The following is a 22,704-nucleotide window of genomic DNA, read 5'->3' on the forward strand; positions in this document are numbered from 1 at the left end:
GCAACATGATGTAGTCTCATAAAGCATACTACAAAACTAAAAATGTGCCGATGAAAAATAGTGACTTCACTAAAAGTCACACAGAGAAAAGTTGCTCCTATTAAATTGAATTTGAAGAATTCTCTTTTGTCCTGTAATGCACGGGTACACCTCCTCTGCCCAAAATCCTAAACTGAGTATCCTGAGGCGTTCGGTGATGTGGACAAAAATTACAAGCCGCAGAATTCGCTCAACTGTGCCTGAGAAGCCACAGAAGCCTCTTCAGTTGCACTAGAAAGGCAGTACGGGCTGTCAGCATTCTCTGTATTTAGTTTCACATCTGTCATTTCTTTCTCTATTGATTTGGGCACTTAAAGAATATTTCTAATCCTTTTAACATGCACTTGTGCCTTAACAGTGGCCTCAGCAAATTAAGTTACCAATTATTTTTTTGTACTTTCAAAGAAGAGAAATCTTCGCATGATCAGGTAAATAAAAGCAGCAGAGAAAAGGGAGCAGAAGCAGCCTCAGAAGCAGTGAGGTACTTTTAAAAAACAAAACCAAACCACAAACCCGTGGTATCTGTTCCAGATAAAATTATTAAGCTTCTTGAACACCTTTGCAAAGATGGCCACCATCAGTAACTTCAGTGTACTCTTCAGGTATTCTCTACAAAAATTCTGGGCTAAGATTTCCCATATGATCCCTCCTAAGAAGCAGCTCGCCTGCATGTTCTTTGCATTTCTCCACCCCCAATTTATTCCTGCAAATTAAACATAACAAAAAGTGCAGGATAAAAATGAATTTAAATCTTAAAAAACCAAACTCCCTACCCGAACAAACCCTCAACCTGATTTTGTTGCTCCACCGGATTGCCGTTAGAATTGTAATCAGTTCCCGGGGTCAGCACGTTCCACCACCTGTAGCTCTCCTCTGCCGCCAGCTCTCAAAGAATTCCATGGAAATTCCACAGAATTCCATTCCGTGAAAAAGCATTTCTAGCCTTGCCCTTGCGGGTGGGCCAGATTCATAGGCAAGTCACCACCACCCCTCTTCCACAGCTGCCAGGCTCTACATAAGGAAATGAAGCCAGAAGAATAATTTTTGAAGACTAGAGCTCTGAACTGTTCATATTTCTACTGATAATTATCTGGTTTTATTTAGCATCTTATAAAGCAAGGCACAAATGTACAAAATGGCGTCTACTAAATCAGGTCATTTTTATATATATTTACACAATCATCAGAATATAAAATGCGCTTAGACACTGTCATAGCACAACAATAGAGGAATTGAGGACAACCTGATAATAAACACAAATACCAGGTCCTACATTTCTCTTTGTGCTTCACCTGAAGGAACATATCCATATGCAGATAAACAAAGCAATCCAGCCACCGTCCTTTATTTTTCCGCACCTCACAGAGATCAAACTTTGTTGCTAAGAAGCTGTGGAAGGAGTAAAAGGCAGTAGACCAGCACCCAGAAGAAAATGATGAAGTAGAACAGCTCTGGCTGCTCGGCAATTGTAATCTCATGAGTTGATGCTGGAGTCTCACTTGCTTCCAAGTCCTTTTTCTTCCTGAAAACAGGAGAGAATTTGGTAAGAGGCAGGAAGAAGAAGAAGAAAACCTCACTGTTAACGTTTACTGTCAAGATCAGAGGGCAGACTAAATGACAGCAGTTTAATGAACCAATTCAATCTCATCAGTTGGAGTCCAAGCTAGACTATGGGCTTTAGCAGTGTGGTTCCTTAGGAGACAAGGTGCATAGCAATTAATCCTCTGAAAACGCTGGACAAATTCTCCGATAGTTTAAATACATGCCTTTACAGTACAGTCCTTTGATGTAAGGTGATTTCCACCAGTCAAAAAGATGCCCTTTTATATTCACAACAGTAAACATAGCTCTGGGCAACACATACCACACTTCCACAATTTTACTTAGACACTATCTGACTTGATATACTTTCCTCAAATCATCTACTTTCAGAGTGTCTCATGTCAGACACCAGAACATTAAACAGAAAAAGCCCCAGACTTCCAGAAACCAACTAGCAGTTGGGGTTTTACAGGACAACTCCGAAATTCCAACTTTCCAAAATTCCAGCTGTGGTTCATAAGGGCAAAGCCTGATGGACTCTGCCAGCACCACTGAGTGCTCACAAGGACAAGAAAAGGTCTTATTTAGAAACGCACAAGATGGTACACTCATTTTATAACTTTGTGATACTGTGTGCATCACCCTCTGGTAGACTTTTTTTTAAATCTACTTCTGGAGAAAACTGGGGTTTGGCCCATTTTAATGAGTCCTTTTTCTGGCTTGGGGCATCCCGCTTGCTCACATGTTATAATGGATATATATCTTAAGTATTACACAAAACTTACTCACTATCAACATTCTGCAAACAGGCATAACTGTAACAGCTGTTCATATTTATTTTTTTTACAGAAACGTAAGTGAGAACAGGTCAGTGGATCCTGATAATATTTTGCGTGTTTTCTGCATTTAAATGCAATCATCATTTTAACTTGAAGTTCTGGGGGACACACTATTCAGTGTCAACTGAGAGGGAAAACGTAAAGCAGTCCTTTTTTCTCATGGATATGTAGACCCTAATACCAAAGGGATACACACTCTGAGTTCAGGATCCATCACAGCACCTGAAGTCTAAACTAAACACATACAAATTATAGAAACTTATGGGTGCTCTAACAGAGGCCAGAACTCCGTTGAATCATTTTTCCCTAGCACTGACCACACTAAACATTGTCTCGACAGTCTTCGAAACCTGGAAAGAGTCATCAGTGCCAGAGGGCCCCATTTTTGAAGTCCTCCCACTCTTTTCTTCGTCTGAAATACCCACCATGTGGGGACAGTGCTCACAGTCTTGCTTAAGCAGCTGAAGCTTTCAAGTCAAGGAAAGCATTTTAGTCAAGGGGGAGAAGAAGCAATAAAGGTTTTGAACCTTAACACCTATGGGAAATAAGGACTCTGAGCCGTTACACACGATGTCCAGTCAGTCTCTACCAATTATAGTTAATTTCCATTTCCCTTTGTAACATTCTTAGAAGTGCCTAGAAGTTATGGGTTCCTTGCAAAAGGCTTTGTCTGAATAAGAATGACTCACCTAATGATTAATGGATTTTCACCCATATCTGTCACCTTCTGCTTGTTTTCACCATGGATTTCCTTAAACAAACAAAGCAGGAGCAGATTATATAAACCAATAAAATTCAGCATCTCGCAAAGAAAGAAGTTGTGTGAGCATCCTTTGCAGAGTATGTCTAATGTTTGCTCATATAAAGTGGAAGTGTGCTTATAAATTTGTTCCCTGCCTGCACATCCGCCGCTGCAGTCTGGTACACACACAGAAAAGGAAAAAAGTTGTGAAAAAAGAAGATTTTTTTTCTTTGCTTTCAGCTGCTTTTCTTCAGTTGAATAAAGCTCTCCTCATTCATATGTATTTCTGGTAGCTCTGACAGCATTGCAAAACTACAGCATCTATGTGAAACCTCCGTTTCACTGAATATTGGTGGCAGCATTTTTTTAGAACTCTAAGAAGGTCAGAATTTTATTTGGTGCTGAAAAGAGCCATACTCCTGTCCTTGCTCAGTGTGCCCCGACTGCTGTTACTGCCCCTTCCTTCCGAGTTAAAAAACTAAATTCCAGAGCTCAGTCGTATACAGTGCTCTCAAAAAACCAACGTGAATTACATCTGCCATTAAGGATGCTGTTTCCCTTTCCAACTAAAATTCTTTTAGGGTTAGCTGCTGCTGCTGAGATAATACAATACACTATTACCATGAAGGAGAGGGAAGGAGCCCAATCTTTTATAAAAAATGCACTTCAGGAGACACCCAGCATTTTTATAGGGCAATGAGCAGGACACTGATGTACATACAGAGAATGCAAAAACTGAGAGAAACTGGAGTAGCAAATAAAGGCAGCTTCAAAGAGGCGAAACGTTGCAGCTATACTGTTATGACAAAGTAAGCATCACAGTTACAACAGATTTAATTGTAGTATGAGGTGCTCCTTTGGGGGTTTGTTCAAGGTTTGATGAGGTTCAGCTCCATATATTTGGCAGAGTTCAGTAAAGCTTTTCAGCTATGCCTGGTTTTGGCAATAAAATTATTAGAAGACTCAGGGCTTTTGGATTATCACAGAGCTTATCCATAGAGTAGATCCTTTTACAGTATGTGAACTTGTGGGGTTCAAGAGAAATAGAGAAACGGTGGTAGAAAGGTAAATTTCCACATACTTACCTCCTCAGAAGTATTAGGAGATCTTTTACGGAGATGAATGTTGGAATCACTGTCACTGATTCTGAAATGGATGTAAAAATGATTTTTTTAAATTCATAAAGCTAAGTTTTGGTTTGACCTCAAAGAAAGCCCCTGCAATTGCACATGCTAGTTTTAAGTTAGGCAAAACCAATATGCATTGTTGCATGTATTAGAATATGGACTTGAATTTCTCAGTAACGTTACAAAAAATAGCTTTGGGAAAACCTGACCCTCAATAAAAAATCCATATGCTCAAATTGGAATCTTTTCTGAAACATGGTATCTGATGGGCTTTTTGCACCTTTGACATCATTCACATTTAAGTGAGAGTACACCCCAGGTTTCATGGCTGTCTGTATAAATAAAAAAATTGACAGACCTTGCAGGGAACAGAAAGCTTGAAGGAGACAATGGATTTTTCTAAGCAAATTCTTTCAAATTCATTAGAATGCTATAGCGATAAGCATCAACAAATTACCGTTCATGTCCCACTCAAACGTGTTACCTAAGAAGTAAATGAGACTGTAAGAGGAAACAGAACTGAATGGGGTATAATTATCTGAGTGTCTCTGTACTGGGTCTGGTGAGGTGCAGCTAACTTTCCCTGCAGTGGCCCCTACACCGCTGTGCTTTGTATGTGCAGCTGGAACGGTCCTGATAACACACCGGTGTTTCGGCGATTGCTGAGCAGCGCTTGCACAGCACCAAGGCTGTCTCTCCAACCCCCCCGCAAAGGCTTGGGGTGGGCAAGAGGTTGGGAGGGGACATAGCCGGGACAGCTCACCCAAACTGACCAAAGGGATATTCCATACCATATGGCGTTGCGCTCAGCAGTAAAAACTAAGAGAAAGGAGGAAGCTGGCAAAGGGACACACACACTCACTAACTATTAAGGCATTTGTCTTCTGAAGCAGTCACTACGCCTTCCGAGGCCCTAATTCCCGGGAAGTGGGTTGACATTGCCTGCTGATGGGAAGTAGACAGTAAATATTTTATTTTTTGGGGGGGTCTCTTTTTGCTTTGCTTTCACACATGGCTGTTGCTTTTCTTCATTAGACTGCCTTTACCTCGACCCATGAGTTTCTCATCTTATTTTCCTTCCCCATCCTGCCAAGGATGGGGAGTTAGAGAGTCACTTGGTGGGCACCTGGTGGCCAGCCACGGCCAACCTACCACAGTCTTGTTCACTTGTTGATAGACAGAAAAAAAGGCCAACAAAAATCTGTTGGAATGAAGCAGTGTCACTCTTCCACACAGTGTCACAATGCGCACGGATTATTTCATATACATTACAAAACACTCCTTCTGTTGGAAAAACAGTTATAACACTACCATCTTCAAAATGCACTGGGGTTCCAGTTGGGTTTTGCTTAGCAAAGTCTGTATAGCAAAGTCAAATCAAGTCCCATTGGCACTGAATCACTCAAGTTTAAGATAAACCCAGGAAGAGGCCAGTGAGTCCCAGTACACTGCTCTAAACAGAAGTCTACAAGAAACATCCAGTGGACAGGGAACACTTCAAAAGACCAGGCATTCATAGCAGTTAAGTGTATTTAAGACAAAATTAATGTGAAATACCTGGATAATTCTTGACAATCAGTAATTTCTTCCAGCTTGTCTTGTGACAGAGCAGTAGTGGCAACTTCTGAGATCGGCAAGTCTTCTGCTTTCATCATATTTTGCCTTTCTTCCTCCCTAATACTACTTTTTTCTGGTCTCTTTATGGCTATTGATAAATCCTCTAGATGGTCTACTATGGCCTGTTGAAATTAAGAAAGATTTTGCATTAGACAACAAGACTGTTTCCCTACCCTTCTAAATCTCTTAGCGGTGTAGCCTACTCAAATGCTAAATTGCATGTAGTACAAGATTGAAAGCCTCACTAAAGAGAATAAAAAGCGATTAACTTCTTGAAAGTCATATTGGATACACTGAGCTATAAAGTATCATCAGTTCACCATACATACAATTAGTTGTCAGTTCTTTTTATATAAGAAGTCATCACTCTTTGAAGTAATCTGCTAAGACTTTTTTTAATCTATCCCCAATTAGTCTTTGAAGCTAACAGCAAATTGACTTCATTACTCTTAAGTGTCAGGACCAAAACATGTCCAAGCAACCTGTCTAAGCAACACGCAGAGTAACATTAAATGGACACGTGTTCCTGAAAAACACTGTCTGAAATCACTGCACTGGAAAATGTGTAAGAATTCAAAATCAGTGCCTGCAAGAAGAGATGCAGTAGCAAATTGCCTAAATCCACTACACAGAATAATAACCAAAAATCCCCCCTCTTTCTCCTCCTCCAGTGTAGACAAGCCTTCATTTTACCCAGGGAACTTATCCGACTGAAATTGGTTTAAATTTTTGAAGGGAAACTTACTTAGACTCAGACAAAAATTACCTTTGCCTGTATCCTTTCTATATCAGCAGTACTACTTTCAGTTCATCTGATTACAAGTTATTAAAAATACTCTCCATGACAATCTTTTATGCCTAGGGATTATATAGGAGCCTCAAACTACTTTAAAACATAATTAAAATTCACATTTTTGCAGTACTGTTAGTATTAGGGCTTATTCTCTCTTTTAATGTCAGATCTTCTTAGGGATCTGCAATTCCATTCATTCCAGTAGAGGGCTGTGGCAAACAGCATTACTGGATAGGAAACCAAATACATTTTATGTATTTTGCCAAAGCATTGCAAAATGAAAGCAAATGAAAACCGTTGAGGTCAGATGCTAATCCTCCATATATACACAAAGAAATGGTGCTAATAAAAAAATAAAATACCTCAGGATGTTGTGGAATTGTGGAATCTTGATGGTTGGTGGCCTTTTTGCCATCTTTTTCAATTTCTAACTCTACTCCGACTAGTAATGGCACTTCTTTTTCATCAGAAGAGTTCATGTGACTGTTAGGATCTGTTGTTTCTTCCTCACCATTCTCAGTATCCATTTCTGATGGAGGGATACCACCTAGCTTATCCCCTGAGTCTGGCTCTGGAGCATCTTCCTTGCAGTTCTGTTCTGGTAAGCCCTTCTCATCTAAAACATCCATTACTGTTTCAGAAGAAGCTTTGTCATTTCCAGTATCGTAACCTTCAATACAAGGCTGAAGGTAAGCATCCAAAACTGCTGATATGGGAACATTATAATGTGGATAATAAAAGAGATCGTGGGGTATTACAGATACTTTTGAAGAACTGGGTAGCGCTTCAGCTGAAGACTCAACTTCATCAGAGCTGTCCAGGTCCTCTGTATTTTTAGGTACATCTGAGAGAGAGTCATCAGATGTTTCATGCTGTGTAGATAGTTCTTGGCTTTTGAGATTAGAACCATTCAGTGAACAATGGTTAGTTTCTATTGTCTCAGAGACAGGTGATTCCTTAGTATGTTCATTCTGTGGAAGTTTCAATATTTCCTCATTTAGAAGATGAAGAACATACTTATGCGTATCTTCTTGTTTTGAGGTATCTTCTGGTAAAAGAATTGAAGTTTGGGGTTTGCTCTCCTCTACTTTATTTATAGATTCATCTGTAAGTATACCTGAAGTCCAGGATAATGGACTCAAAGAAGAAGTATTGGCTGAAAGGCTCTTTGTTTCATTGTCATATTCTGTAGAGGTTTCTTTAGTTAATTCTTCAGAGTAGTCCTCAAAAGAGTCAACAGAATTTTTCTGATCTGTCAGGACAGCTGGAGAAAGCTCATCGTTCAGTTTCAGTGGATCATTAGATATGCCCCCTTCACCTGGCATAAATTTATCACTTAGAACCTCCCAAGAGGAATTGGAATCAAAACTGACAGATCCTGTAATTTTCAGTGAGGTAGGCCTCTGAGGCTCCTCTTCAGACGTTTCCTGTGCATCACCGAACATGTGACTCAATTTCCCATTACATTTTTCAGGAACGGTTTCTGATGGGATGCTCTCAGGTGTGTCATGAATATGAACCTTTGGAGGAGCAGGATGACTCCTTTCGTGATTAACAGTATACATGTTTTCTTCACTTTCACTTAAAATCAAGATTTTGCCTTCTTCTTCTGAAGGTGTGTCTTTGATGTGGACGTACGTTGACTCAATTGGAAGCTCCTTGTCAGGATCTGTAAAGTCTTCCTATAAGTGATGACACACCATTAAAAGACAAGTCAGACCTCAGATACCATTTTACTTTTCTCAAACACTACAGAAAGAGCAACTACCTAGCCCATCACCTCATTGCCTTGTGAATGGCCAATTAATGACTCGCTTATTTTCAAAGTAGGGAAACCAATTCGGCAAGTCAAGTGAGTTGAACAAAGCTCAATGTCAAGAAGCCACTTGTACAGGATGATTAGAATGCGGACAAGCCTACTCCGCAGTTGTTAATGCATTCATCTCTCCCTGCTGATCCTGTGGAGACAACTGACTTGGCTTTTTGACACAATCCCAAGCCCTGGGAATAAAATAAATCTAACAAGTCCACTAAATCCACTGTGAAACATATTAATATACTAGCTTTTTCCATTCTGACAGACTATTTAAAAAAAAAAGGTAGGCTTTTTCTTTGTCCATTAAAATGCCCACAAGTCTTAATTCCACCAAATCTTAATGCTCATCTAATCTAATAAGCATAATTAGATTATTAGAGTAATTTTAATTCCAGTGACTTTAGTAATGCCCACCAATTTTATAAGCTACAAAATGCATAAAAAACAATGCACCTTCAGTCAAGAAATGAGAGGAGATGCCTTTTGTGTAGGAACCATAATTTATATGCAGGTCCTCTAGCACAAAAACTTACCCAGATACTCACGAGACACTGAGTCCCTTGGGAACCCTTTCAAACCAAAATGACCGTGTTGAACTAAGTTTGTCTGGAAGTACGAGCAGCCTCCAGAACAGTTTTTTCAACTTAATGCAGGTCTGGGACATTTTTCCTCAAGTTTTCTGTCTCCTATCCTTTAATTCCTCTATAAGTTCATCCTCTGTTTCTCCAAAAGACCTTCATCAATCCCTGGCACTGTCAGTCCCTGCTTGCTCCTCAATTCTGTATTTTTTGATAAAGTCTGCATTACAGTTCTGGCCCGTTAAGCTGTAGTTTGTTTCGTGCTTACAATGAGTGCTTCTGACTGCTCCATTGGCGTGACTCAACCTCTGGTATCTTGCATCTGATACAATATCTGCTAAATTCAGGTTGATTGTGGCTCTCCAACTTGAGAAGATAGAAGTCAAAATGAACTTCAAAGTCCAGCAAACCATCATAGATGAAGGGATAAACTTCAGCCTTATTCTGAGACTAATATAGCAAAGCAGTAACCAGTTCTAACCTCTGAAAATTATAATTACATGTAAATGTTTAAAAGCACAGTTCTACCTGAAGCATTTTGGCGATCACCAATGGAAGCCCGTTTGGCTGAATTTAATGAAAATGTGAAAAATGAAAACTGATTTTGTGGTTTCTTTTAAATAGTTTAGAAGGAAACCTAGAAAATAAATACAGCAATATCTGACTTTATTAAGTATGCCAAAGCAAATTAAAAAAATGACGTGATGTAGGAGTAAATACATACCCCTTCCAGCTCCGGGAAGTGTTCCAGAAATTGCGCCACGTACGTCACAATTGACTGTTCATCGGGTGATTCCACCATGATATCTGTGGGGACAGACGCAAGGGGCTTGAGTGCACACGGCTTTAAAACGCTCTTGCAGAGGAACAGATTGTCAGACATTTATCCTGCCTTTATGATGACAGCAATAGCAGCTACAAAGGCTTTTCTGTCTCTGACAGATCAGAGAGAGTAGAATCCTTTTCACTGTTGATGGTACTCAAAAGAGTGTTCAACATCTTATTCACATTAATTTTTTCTTATTTCCAAACACATACCGAACCCTGATCAGGGTCCCTTTTCATCCACCTTCATACTGTCATTTATGCTGTTGTCACTAGACAGTGATCTTGTTGAGTGACAGCACAGAAGTTTATTTTTAGCAGGACGGCCCAGTCTTCTAACAGGTGACCCATGAAAGCACAAGTAACTGATCTGTGCTTTCAGTCATAAAATCAAGGCTTAATACCTGTCTGGTAGAGTTCAGTAAAACAGACTGCAAGAAGCAGCTCTATTTGTATACACACACACACATATATGCTTATGTTTACATATATAAATATATATCTGTGTATATATGCATTTCAAAGGAAAAACTGGGAGATGCAAATACATTTGAATAGCTATCTACCCATTTTGCTGGTATGGCAGACTGGCACACTTCATCCTGGAGCGACATTTAGTCTCTGCAGACTGTGGGCATTCGGAAATAGTGCTGATGCATGGAGAGACCTCTCAGCACAACAGGGTGGGGATGAATGCCCGCTAGTAATGCAGATGTCACAGAGCGTCTACGCATTAACCAGGACCAGTATACACAGCTAAAACGATGGTAAGATCTCTTCCCACAAGGAGCTTACAAACATGACTGGAAGCCAGTGACCAATTTATTTGTATTTTTCTTATCAGCCAGCCCAACCCACTGATCACATCGCCAGCCCAGTCACTGGGAGGTCTTCGGTAGGTATCACAATGCAATATTCATGAATTCATTACAGTTTGAATGTTACCCAACAAAGCTGACGTAGGCGTTTTACCTTCTGGTTCGAGGAGCCGAGGAACACCCAGCTTATTTTGTGCTATGCTGAAAGCATCCTCCAGGTTTTCTCGAGCCGATTTCTCCAGTGCTTGCTTCATGTCTACCAAAGTAGTGTCTATTGCTTTTATGATAGCTAAGAAAGCCAGGCCACTCCTCCAACTGCTGGCAAAATCCTGAACTGCGACACCGTACCTGAACAGAATCACATACAGTTACATGGGTGGTTGTGTTACGAAATCCAAAGTAAAGGCACCAGCGCTTTCAAAGACTCCTGAAAGTTAAAATCACAAAATCACAGAATCTTCTAGATTGGAAAAGACCTGTAAGATGATCTAGTCCAATCATGACCCTGACACTGACAAGCCCACCACTAAACCGTGTCTCTGAGCACTATATCTACACGACCCTTAAATACCTCCAGGGATGGGGACTCCAGCACTGCCCTGGGTAACACGTTCCGATGCCTCATGACCCTTTCAGTAAAGAAATTCTTTCTAATATCCAATCCAAACTTCCCCTGGTGCAACTTGAAGCCATTTCCTCTTGTAAAGTAAGATTGCTGAGTTGCACTAGTCACATTTGCGACCTTTTTGGATTTTGAAATGCACAAAATATATCCATAAAACACAAGGGTTCACAAACTGGATTGCTGTGGCCAACAGCTGACACCAACCTGCTTGTAGGAAGTAGTTAGTAAAAACGAAGCCCTCAAGAACTCGGCAACCACATTTAACATTCACAAAACCAAATGTCTCTGCCATTCCTGTTTCTGTTGCTCTCCGGCATTTTAATGCCATAGCTTGGGAAGACTGCCAGCACTTAAGTATTTAAAAACATAAGCATAAATGATTCACATTCCTGTGTACTTGGCCTTCTATAGCAGAAAATTGTGCTTTGCCAAATGCAAATGGTGTCAGTGTATGTATAAACCACAAGTGTGTCAGATGCCCAAAGTTTTGGAGGAAAAAACAACCATCAAACTTGCAATGAAATACAGCCCCAGAACAGAAAATTCTGCACAGGTCATTGGATAACAGGATCATAATGACACTATTGTGTTTTTAATAGTGCAGTTGCAAGAATAATTTTCTCCTCTTAGATGTTTTCAGTTTGAACTCTTTGACTGGACTGAAAAGTCTATGGCCTTTACTTCTCCGGTCCTCACTTTCCTTGAACCGCCTCCCCGTTAATGACATTATCAGCATTATTTTGGCTCCAAAACTGCTTCCTCTACGGGCTGCGCTGGCAGCAGTGAACTACGGATCTCAATGGGACAAGTATATCAGCACAACAAGCACCCTTAGCTTCACTGGAGATAACCAAGGCATGATGTGGCCCACCGGACCAAGTATTTAACATGTAATTTTTTATCTGCAACACCGGACTCAGAACATTTGTGTTCACAGGCAGCTATAAATCCATCAACAGACAAAAACGCCCAATATTCAGCCATCCAACTTGTGTAAGTAAGTTTGACCCATGACCTCTTTAAAACTCTCCGGCAGTCATCATTTCGGCTAACAATACATGTAAAATACACTCCAAGCATTTACACCTGCACTACGCATCTTCCGCTAAAGTTTTTTCACCTAAAATTTTTTCACTCTGCCAGGTGAAAGCATTACTAGACACAATGCTTTGGTGAAAGAACTGCTTTTTTATTAAAGAGGAGAGAGATGGGTTGGGCAAGGGAAACGGACCCCAATGTTACAAGTTCATGAGAAGCGACCCAAAATTCACCCCCTCCCCCTCTAATTCTGAGGAAAGAGGGAGCCTAATGTGAGCTCTGTCCTTCGAGGCACTCTGCAGCACACAGAGAAGCTCCCTCAGGGCTGCTGCTTCATTCAAAAGGCTAAAGCCTTTCAATATATATTTTTTTTTTTCAGTTCAGCCCTTGTTTACACCTACCCTGTAGCGAGCAAAAGGTACCAAACAGACTGCACGGGAGCCAGGGGGTAGGGGGAGGAAGGAATGGTCCTGTTTTAAACAGCAGCAAGCAGATTAGCACAAGTTAACATTTAACGCTCAAATCACAACGCCAGCAACGCACACGGCTTCAAGGTCAGACAGCTGCTGGAGCCACCCAGCCGCAGGGATCTACCCCCCCAAAAAAAAGACCTCACGCTGGCAGGTTTGGAAAGCAGAAGCCACAGCACATGGTAACGCACACAGACGGGGCAGGAGGGAGAAAAAGAGATCCAACTTCAAAAGGGCAGGTGGCGAAACACATTTTTCCACGTGGGTTTGCTCGCTTACTTTCTGGTTTTCCTCTGAACCCAGATTAAAAGGGCTCTGATGGCTTTCCGCTGATCCTTCACGGTGATGGACATGTTTCTCTCCACGCTGGGTGTGCTGGGGTGGGACGTGTCTGACTCGGGACCGCTGGGCCCGGAGGACAGGCTGGAGGAGGAGGAGTTCCTGTTGAGGTTACCTGTCAGCTCCTTAATCTGAAACAAAAGGCGAAACACTCAGCGCTCTGGTTCAACACCGGCTGCATGGAGAACTCTAGTGCTCGTTTTCATGCAGACTTGAAAGATAACAGCGCCGTAACTGAATTTTAAGAGGTAATTATAGACTTGTCCATTATAACTCTCCACTTGTATTGCACAGGCGTGACAGCCAGCAGCAGCCTCGCTGGCAGCCCCAGGACACAGAAAGGGCAATTTCTTCAGCCTGAAGTATCACTTCAGCCGGAACGGAGCCAATTCGTATTAAAGAAAAAGCAAAGAAGGGTGTCCTTGAAAGAAAAGTTGTTTTTACTGACGCTGTTCTTTCTCTTCCTGGGACTCGCTAGAGCGAAACACTTTTAGTCAAGGAATCGTGACCTGCAGCATCAGCGTTGATACTTGAGTCAAAGTCATCCACTCTGCTGCTTTTAGGTCCCCCATGTCCTCCCTCTGCTGCTTGGGGTGACAGATTCTGGTCACTCCATCTCCACCTGCAAGTCCGTCTGGCCAAACCGGTGCTGTGCACCGCTGCTCAGCTTGAGGAGCTCAGCCAGGAAAAGAAATCCCAAGGCAACTTCGAGATTATTTTTTAAGCTGCTACCCATTTTAGAAATGAGTCCAGGAGAATGAAAGAGCCTCACAGTCTTATGAGAGTTGCAGAAACCCTCCCTCCATCTCTCTCTGTTCATTAGAATTTGGTATTGTCTAGAAGGACATTTTCAAAATATGTGTAGATTAGGGAGCAGTTTTAATCTAAGCCTGGGGCTAAATCAATTTTCAGGCTCAAATGACTTTTATCAGTTCCAGGCCCCTCAAGATCTTTCATTTGGCCCTCTACATCAGTTGCAAATTTTTGCCATGTTGAGTAAGTCTCCAGACATCAGTGATTCTACATGGAATTTCCCACCACATTGGACCAAATCCAGAAAGTTATTGAAAATAAACTGTGACCTGGAACCAAACCTGAGACGTTGGTTCAGGTCCAGGGAATCTGGAGCAGAACCCTGAGCAGGCACAGGAGAGAAGGGAAAGTAGAAATCTGAAGCTCTAATTCCAGTCCAAGTCAAACAAGGGCTTAAATTATCTCCTATTTACACCAAAATAGGTCCAATGAAGTAAAATGAAAGCAGCTGCAGGCATAAAATTAGCGTATATTAGGAGGGAAAAGCTCAGGTTTAGCATGCGTAATTATATTCTTTAGGATTAAAAATGAATTTAAAAATCAGTATTCAGCTGGAATAGATTGATACCGTGAAGACTGTTCACTTATGAATAAAGTATTCAAGTTTTATTACCTGAAAAAACAAGATTATATTCCATATTAGTCCAAGTACCAGCGAGGAATTTCCATCTGCTATTTCTGCTGCATCGATGCTAACAAGCTTTACCTGTAGGAGAGATCATAAATTCAGCAGCCGAACTCAAAGCAGCAAGGTAACTGCAAAAAATGTACTGAGACTACTGGATATGGCCAGAACACCTCTGCCACTGAGTGGCCAGCCAAAAAGCAAGACTGAAATCTTGTGTTAATGAGAATTTGTCCTGATCACAACCATCCTGCTCGTGGAACTCTTATCTCCAGGCCCCAGCACAGTCTGCAGAACAGTAGTGAGCCCAGTTCTGCATCCTCAGGACCACAAATGTGTTTCCTCCATACCAAAATGCAACAAGATGGTGCCCCTTCCAGTGGATCCTATTCTTAAAAAGTAGAGAGTCGGTTCTCATACAAAAATTAGAATCCTAATAGGATCTGCTTACTTCTGTTTTGCTACGCATCTCCTTTCTCCTTGCTCAGCTCACCTTACACAGCTTGTCCCAGAGTTCTGATTAAATCAGTTAGCAAAGGACAGAGTTGCCTAATCCAAGCAAACTCTAGACTTTCCCACACTGTGGTTTCTTCCACCTGATAACACCAGGATGTTATTCTCTTAGAGGACACAGACTTGGTTTTGGCAAAGGTCACGGGGGAGGGAGGAAGCAAGGCAGCTGTCAGTACTGCACATGACACCCAGACCGAGTTAAAGCCCAGCACACAGCCCCATTTATCACCGAGAAATCACCTACACGATGAATCACTTCGCAGTGCTTTACCCTGCTGCCCCGGTTCCACAGAAGCGTACGCTGATGGGTTCCACCCATTGTGGTTTAATATCTAACCCTGAAGCCCTTGGCAGCCGAGGCATTTTGCCAACACTTTCATCACCACCCTTCACTAACTGGTTTGGTTAAACTGGAAAAAGGAAAGCAAAATAACTTATTTATCTAGTGGTTTGCACAACAGTTTTCAAACTTAGCAAGGAGACACCTCTAGCTGTCGTATTTCAAGGCTCAGATTTCTTGCTAGCTCCAAGGTATTGGGCATGGGAAAACCTTCCAGACCGAGCACATTTGAATAGCAGTTTCTCCAAAATGGGGAGCAAGTGGCATTTACCATTAGACCGCTTTCAGCGTCAGCTCTGTCCTCTTACTGCTGCCTGTGGTTGTCACACAGCCCAGTAGAATTACCTGGTTATAACATATTGGCTGCTTACTCTTAAGAAAACAAGAAATCCATAGAAAAATAGGTGTTTCGGCACCACTAATTAAAAGGCCGCCCGTGTCCAAGGCTCCTCCTGCCTGGCCTTGCTCATTGAGGGTCCGGGTTGTTCCCTAGTGAGCTCCTGGCCACCAGCTGTGCTTCAGCTGCAGCTCTGCAGTGCGTTCATATCGACAGAGAGAAAAAAACCTCATCTGCCGGTAGGCCTTAGCTGGATTTGGGTAGAAATCCATCAATTGGGAAACTGTTCAGAAATCTGAGAACCTGTAAAATATTTCTTAGCAGTTCTATACCAGGACATGTAGACATATGCATTTAGGGCCAGAGCAGCCCCTACTGGTGGAGATTCCAAAAGGAGACTAGAACACCTGGAAGTTACTGGACAACTTTTTGACCTTTCACATCATCTCCTGGGAAAAAAGGCAGAGGAGGTCAAACCTCCCACACCTACCAAGTCGTTAAAAGATGTACTAAGGCCTCTCCGCATCTCGTCCCTGCGCTGGGGTTGCGGCGACTCTCCCGCATGACTAGTCCTGCTGCAGCATCTCTGGGGCAAGAGCTGAGCTCATCGCAGGGAAGCAGTAAACTGACATCAGCTGCTGCTGTGGCATTCCATGCAAGGCAGGGTTTTGCCCCTGTGCACACACCGGATCCCTCCTCACCCATAAAGTTTAAACCCTACAGAGTACTCACACCCTGGAGTCAATAGAATCATCAATTACATTTTCTTGCCAGATGGTAGAGCAGAGAAATTGCAAAACGTTATTTCAGGTACTAGATAAAAAAATCTTTCAGTACAGCAAGAATGCTGCAGCCGTTTGTAGGACTTTGGTCCTTTATAGGACACAGTCCTTTCTCTTTCTGAAAGATCTAGGTATACCACGGATATGAGTTGTTACATGGCTGGTCTTCCCTTGACCCCATTACTCTCAACATTTTCCAAAAGCAGAGAGTTTTCAAGGCACAGGCCACATCCGTAGGGCTTTGGAATAAAGCCCTAATGGGAGAAATAAAAAAAGGAATGAATCGTTTCAAGCTACAGGGTCCGATCTTGCTTGGTCACTTAGAAGTTTAGGAAGTCATGTTGCAGTCGTGCCACATGGACTATGCAGTAAGTTACATCCCTATAAGGTTTTGATTCCTGGAATTATGCATTTATGTCATGTTCCCAGATTTAATTTTCTTTTGCCTTTGACTCATGATCAGCTGCTGCAACAGTTTACCAAATAAATACATCATTTGTAATACTGAAAGTATTTCCAATGAAAGAAAGTCATCTACCTTCAGCATAACTGAAGTAATGCTGCTAAGACACAGTTCATAAAGATTACTCGCATTTCTTTTTATTTTCTTTTAATATTGGGTTCCTGATCCTTTAATCCTGTTGAACTTTTACATTATAAAATGAACAAATAATCCTCGGTTTAGACTCTGTAGGTGTTCTCGTTGGGCATTTTTATGTGGCTTTTCAGCCTTGCTGCTAAGGTACGTCCCACTGCCTTTGAGCGGTACATTCCTCATATGCACACGCAGCACACAGACTAGTTACAATTACAACAATTACGATTTGCAATATACATCAAGCGAAGATATTAAGACCAGCCTCTGAAAATACTCACGTTACTGTCCTCCAGGAACTTCAGTGCTTTGGCTATGTTGTTCAAACGAAAAATGCGATGGGTTGAAGATTTGTACTCGTGCATCTGCAAAAAAAGAAGAGCCGCGCTGTTTTTAGAGATGGTGGAATTATTCACCACTACATGCAAAGCTTAGAAAACCTACAAACACAGAGGCAAAATACAGCTAAGGAAATCTATATAAACCTATATAAAATTATTGCCATCTTTTCTGATCGGTAAAGTGCTTCAACTACATGACCTGCCCTTGCTGTAGCAAACCAGGGCTGGCAACCAGCTTCCCTGCTCTCCAGATGTTATCGCTCTCTTGGACCTGCCACGTTGATTACTTATGTAGTCACTACCCAACCATGTTCAGTCACAGGATCAAATTTACCTGAAAATTTGTAATAACAGATTTATTTTTTTTTTTCTTTTGGTCTTGAATTAAATTAAACGATCCTGATTAGGAAGCGTGAGCAGTTTTTGTAGCAGGCACAGGCAGGTGGGAGGCAGAAACCTTTAACTTTGGCAGAGATGGAACAGATTTGTTGTATGCCTGTCTCCCTGAACACCACTTTGGCACACTGCTTTTATCACGCGTGTGCAGGAACACCTAACTGCCCTCACAACAAGTTTGGCCAGCTGACCTTACCTCCTTCCTTGCCCTTCTCCCTGACCTCCCAGGGCACAGCCTGGGGATGTGATTCCCCCATCAATTCCTTTCCAGCCTGGCTCTCAATGCAATCTGTCTGAATACACACAGAGATGCTGCTGCTTCTGCTACAGCTCCCCAAAACTGCAAGAATATTAAAAAATAGGTGGTTCTGAATGCGTCACCACAGTGGGCATTCATGCTGCAGTATGCAGATGGTCCAGCCACTGTAGAGCATCACCAGGGAACTGTAGCGGTGGGACGGCTGCAGAGCAGGTCTCGCCTCTTACCCAAGTGTGACACCCACACAGAGAAGAGTATTTGCTGACAAGATTGATGGAGAAAGAAAACATTAAGGTCCACTGTAATTGGTCATTTATATTTGCACTGGGTGTTTCCATTTCTGCTATGTGGAACTTTATACAGCTCTTACAAAGAAAGGAGGAGAGAAAAAGATTCTGATAAGTGAAGCTTTGCCCTTCTGATTTAGACCGTATCAGTAAGACTAATGAAACCTGAGACAGCGTGCTGGAACTAAACTCGCGACTACACCAAGCATCAGCAGACCTATTAAGTGTCATAACAATCTTAGACAAAATAGAATTTATGGATTAAAAAAATAATACAGTAAATATATCTTTCCTTGGTAATGTGACTTGGGTGATCTCCAAATGGAAAATCTGAGCATTAAGGTATTGAAGCCTTAAAAAGCTGAGGGGTAGGAACATTTACAGTGATTGCACACCATTTACACCTCATTGTCATATATTTCCTTGAAATCTAAGCTACAACTCAGGACACCAGCCTGTAATATAAGGAAATCACAACAGAGTTGCTGAAATTCTTATTACTCTACCCAAGACACAGGACCAAATTCACCCTTCTTCCTTGGATGTCCAGACATCGTTGCTCATAACATAGTTCCATACCTGCAGAGGTTTTTCCCTCTTGAATACGTACCAGCTTTTGTCCTGACAGGACTTCCAGTAGCGCCATCAAGATTTTCCCATCTTGTATATCAATAAACAAGTCTTTCACTTTCAGAGGAGGCTTGCACTGTGAAGAAAAGAAACCAGGTAGCTTTTAAAGCAGTACTGCTTGGTACATCACCATGATTTCAGAGACTAAGAAGGAGAATTTTACAAGAAAGAGATACTAGAACTAAATCTTAGCCTGCAGGAAGAAAGGGCTGACTATTATTCACATCAGTGGCAGTTCTGTCCTAGGAATGTCAGAGCTAAAACTGAGATATGGTACTCATGCAATTGAGATCAGACACGGACTTATTCCAGATTTCCCATAACAGAATCTCACCCGAAATGCTCTGCCTAGGAAGCAACCACCCAAGGGTTGGGTGCTGATCCCTCAGACTAAGACGAGCCCAGCATAAGTGAATCCCCCTTTATGCCCGAAATAAGTCCAAGAGCCAGCTTGGCCAAAACGTCCTGTCTCCTCTATAATGCTTCTGGTGGTGCCACGCTGTTTCCCAGTATTTTCTGAGTACTTAAGAAGGCAGTTTCTTGTATTGTGACTCTCCTCAGCAAATTCCTCCAAAGGAAAGCATCTCCTCACTTCACTGAGGTGTCTGATGAGGAGTGCACTGTGAGGCACAGAGCCAAGTCAGCTCAGCCCGGAGGGGAAGTCTCAGCTGCAGCAATTACGCTCGGTTCAGGTGTCACTCGCTCTCTTGTCCCTAAAGAGCCAAGTCTTTTTATCTTTGGTCGGGCAATGCCCTACTGTTCAATTAAGCAGCTTCTGGCAAACTGGATCCATACATTTTTGTTACTAGTTTTTAATCTAGCCAAGAGTACTAAACAATGCTCCATACTTAAAGAAAGAAAAATATTGTTCAAGATTAAATAACCTGTCTGAAAGCCTCAAACCCAAACCCTTTTTGTTCTTTCACTACTTAAGACAAGAACCCCCAGAACTCAGAAGATGCAGACTATCCCATGACCAGCAGAGCCAGCTCCTCTCAAAAGATGACGCAAATGGGATGGTCTGCTCCAAAACAGGACCCACCACACCATAAGTTTCCTGAAGAAGTACAAGAAGACTTCAATGCTGCCCTTAAAAGAAAGAAGCCACTCTGCAAGAAGTGCTTCTTTGAGGATAAAGGCAGAAGCCACCTTCCTCAGTAGGAGTCCTCGGGGAATCACCTGTAATTAGAGAGAGCTTTAGCAAAGCTCTCATTATTTACATGGGTATGTTTATTATGCCACTTCCAGGAAAAACATTAAAATAGCAGCAGACTTTTGCCCTCTCTTCAGAAAAGCATTTTTTTTGGTTGAATCAGAGAGGAAAAAAAATTTGTATGCACTCCAGAGAAAACAGTTCACCTGCCCACAAAGTTTCTAAGACTTCATATGCTTGGCATGGCAGAATTAACAGCACCCTATAGCCTTTTTCATGATCTAATTCCTTCTGTAAATCAAAGACCTTCTCCACAGTCACATATTTGACAACCCTTTTTGACAACTTCCAAAATTGCAGTTAGTTTAAAGCCCTAGAGCCTGATTCACGAAGGAGTCATGTAACACTGTCTTCGTTCTGAGAGACCTTTGGGAACAATTGCTAGTCAAAACATTTCCAACTAGCCTTATTCTGATTTTCCAGTGAGATTTAAGAGGATCCCTTTATTCCTTCAGCAACACTCACTGCAGAGTGGTGGACTTAAGCAACTATATATGTGATGCCTTTCTTCTAAAGCTCCTTTGCTTTACTATGTCTGAAATGCAATCGCTCCCAAGAACTACGGGAGCCAGACTGAGAGTCAGCGTGAAGCCCAAACTTAGTCCCAATCTGTACTTCATGAAATTTAGCTACAAATACTAAAAGCACTGTGTAGCTCAAACTCCAGTCCGAGTTAGGAGCTTGTCTAGATCAGGAAGCTGTTCTCATTCCTTGATCCTGCACTAAGCATTGGTGCTGTCTCAGTAATATTAAGAATTTTTTTTTCTTTTTTTCATCCTCAACAGCAGGAAAATCGTTCTCTGGATGGCAGACTAGTCAGGAGAGTTAGTACTTATCTGCTATCACTAACAACAGTAAATTAGGTTTAATAGCCATATTATGCCGTGATTAAGAAACAAGTGCATCTTAAAAATGTGAAATGATGTCCAAAAATTAGTCCTCTAATGTAAGTGGATATGTAAAGATCCCATCATACAGCCCCCACCCCGCAAACATGACCGACAAGGAATTAATGTTTCCCATCTGCAGATCTGAGATGAAGTCAGGTTCTGAAGAACATCTGTCTTTGGCCATGATGCCTCAGATGTTAGAACTTCCAGTCCAGGGGAGAACAGTCATCACCAACTCAGAGCAGCCTCAACCACATTTGATTTTATGTGAGTACGTTCTGTGGGAAAATTCTAGCCTCATGGTAATAGTCAGTAGCACCAAAGACTTAAATGCACCTGAGATGAACCAGCCAAGCATTCTTTGCGCCTGAAAAGCAATTTTCATTTACCCAGAAACATGCTTTCAGCTTCCACTCATTCTCCTCCAACCATCCCCATGTTCACAGAAGTCAACTTTATTTCCAAATTTTAACTACTTTAAAAGGAATTAACTGCAATCTGTCTATGGTTGTGTCCTTGTATCTCAGGATCAAGACAGTTTGTCAGTCTTACCTTTCCCAAATGTAGGTTTATCCATCTGGTAAAGGTCCTCTTCTGTACATTTTCCCGTTCCACTAGAAATATCAGAAACAAAAAACAGCACTTAAGTTTCCAGAAGAGGTAAAGCTGGTAGGAAATTTCAAAATCTGATGCATAAAAAAGTCAGAATTCATGAGAGGCCCCTGAATAAAACAAATATATTCCGAATCAGGAGATATAAAGTTGAACTATGGTGTTTTATTCAATTTCTTTGCCCGAACATGAGCTCTACACATACAGATGCATTCTACGGGGCATAGGAAGAAGCCTGTTGTAGTTTTACAATCTCCAATGTAGCTTTTGAGAGGTGAACACTTATGTGTTGTGCACAGCTCTCCAGTGATGTTAGCCTCTGAGCAGGCAGCTTGACCCTTCTATGTCAATTTATAGGATTATTGCTCCGACACCCTCATGCAAATTGGGCTGGCGTGGATTCCAATGTACTTACTTGCATGCACAAGGAAACAGGACCGCATTAGCCAGCGTAACAATTTTGTCTTCATTCTTACGAATGAAAAAGCCTCACCAAATCTCATCTTCCCAATCTCCTAACTAGTGCATTTTAAATCAAAATTCCAAGTCCCTACACTGAAGAATCCTTTTATTTATATTGCAATAAGACGAGGAGTGCTTGTTCCTTGCCAGAAGAGCTGTACGCTAGGTGCTGTACAAACAGCTCTGGGGCCAGCTGAAGAGTTTTTAATCACATCTGCCATTTCCTGAATCCATTTCCATAGTGAACTACAGCAAAAGTGTAAGGGGAATCATATTACTGACCAACTTTCATTTACCTTCTAATATAAAAAAGTAAACCATATATTTGATATAAATGAAGTGGACTGACAAAGTAATATTTCATTTTAGAGACAATTATTCTCAAGTGGTTCTCAAATTTC

General features: G+C 41.6%; 1 protein-coding gene across 1 annotated transcript; it reads right to left on the reverse strand.

Moving 5' to 3' along the window:
* Nucleotides 1–1,407: 1,407 nt before the first annotated feature.
* Nucleotides 1,408–22,311, reverse strand: CLMN (calmin (calponin-like, transmembrane)). The gene is made up of 13 exons (XM_009881603.1): nucleotides 22,257–22,311; nucleotides 21,782–21,843; nucleotides 19,107–19,202; nucleotides 17,495–17,578; nucleotides 14,635–14,727; nucleotides 13,149–13,339; nucleotides 10,891–11,084; nucleotides 9,818–9,900; nucleotides 7,062–8,381; nucleotides 5,847–6,028; nucleotides 4,248–4,308; nucleotides 3,110–3,171; nucleotides 1,408–1,561 (listed from the first exon to the last, which is right to left on the reverse strand). Exons 1-13 carry the CDS (start codon nucleotides 22,309–22,311, stop codon nucleotides 1,408–1,410), a joined length of 2,637 nt encoding a protein of 878 aa, XP_009879905.1.
* Between the last annotated feature and the right edge of the window lie 393 nt (nucleotides 22,312–22,704).

Source organism: Charadrius vociferus, unplaced genomic scaffold (assembly GCF_000708025.1).
Source record: "Charadrius vociferus isolate BGI_N301 unplaced genomic scaffold, ASM70802v2 scaffold282, whole genome shotgun sequence".
Taxonomy (NCBI): Eukaryota; Metazoa; Chordata; class Aves; order Charadriiformes; family Charadriidae; genus Charadrius; species Charadrius vociferus.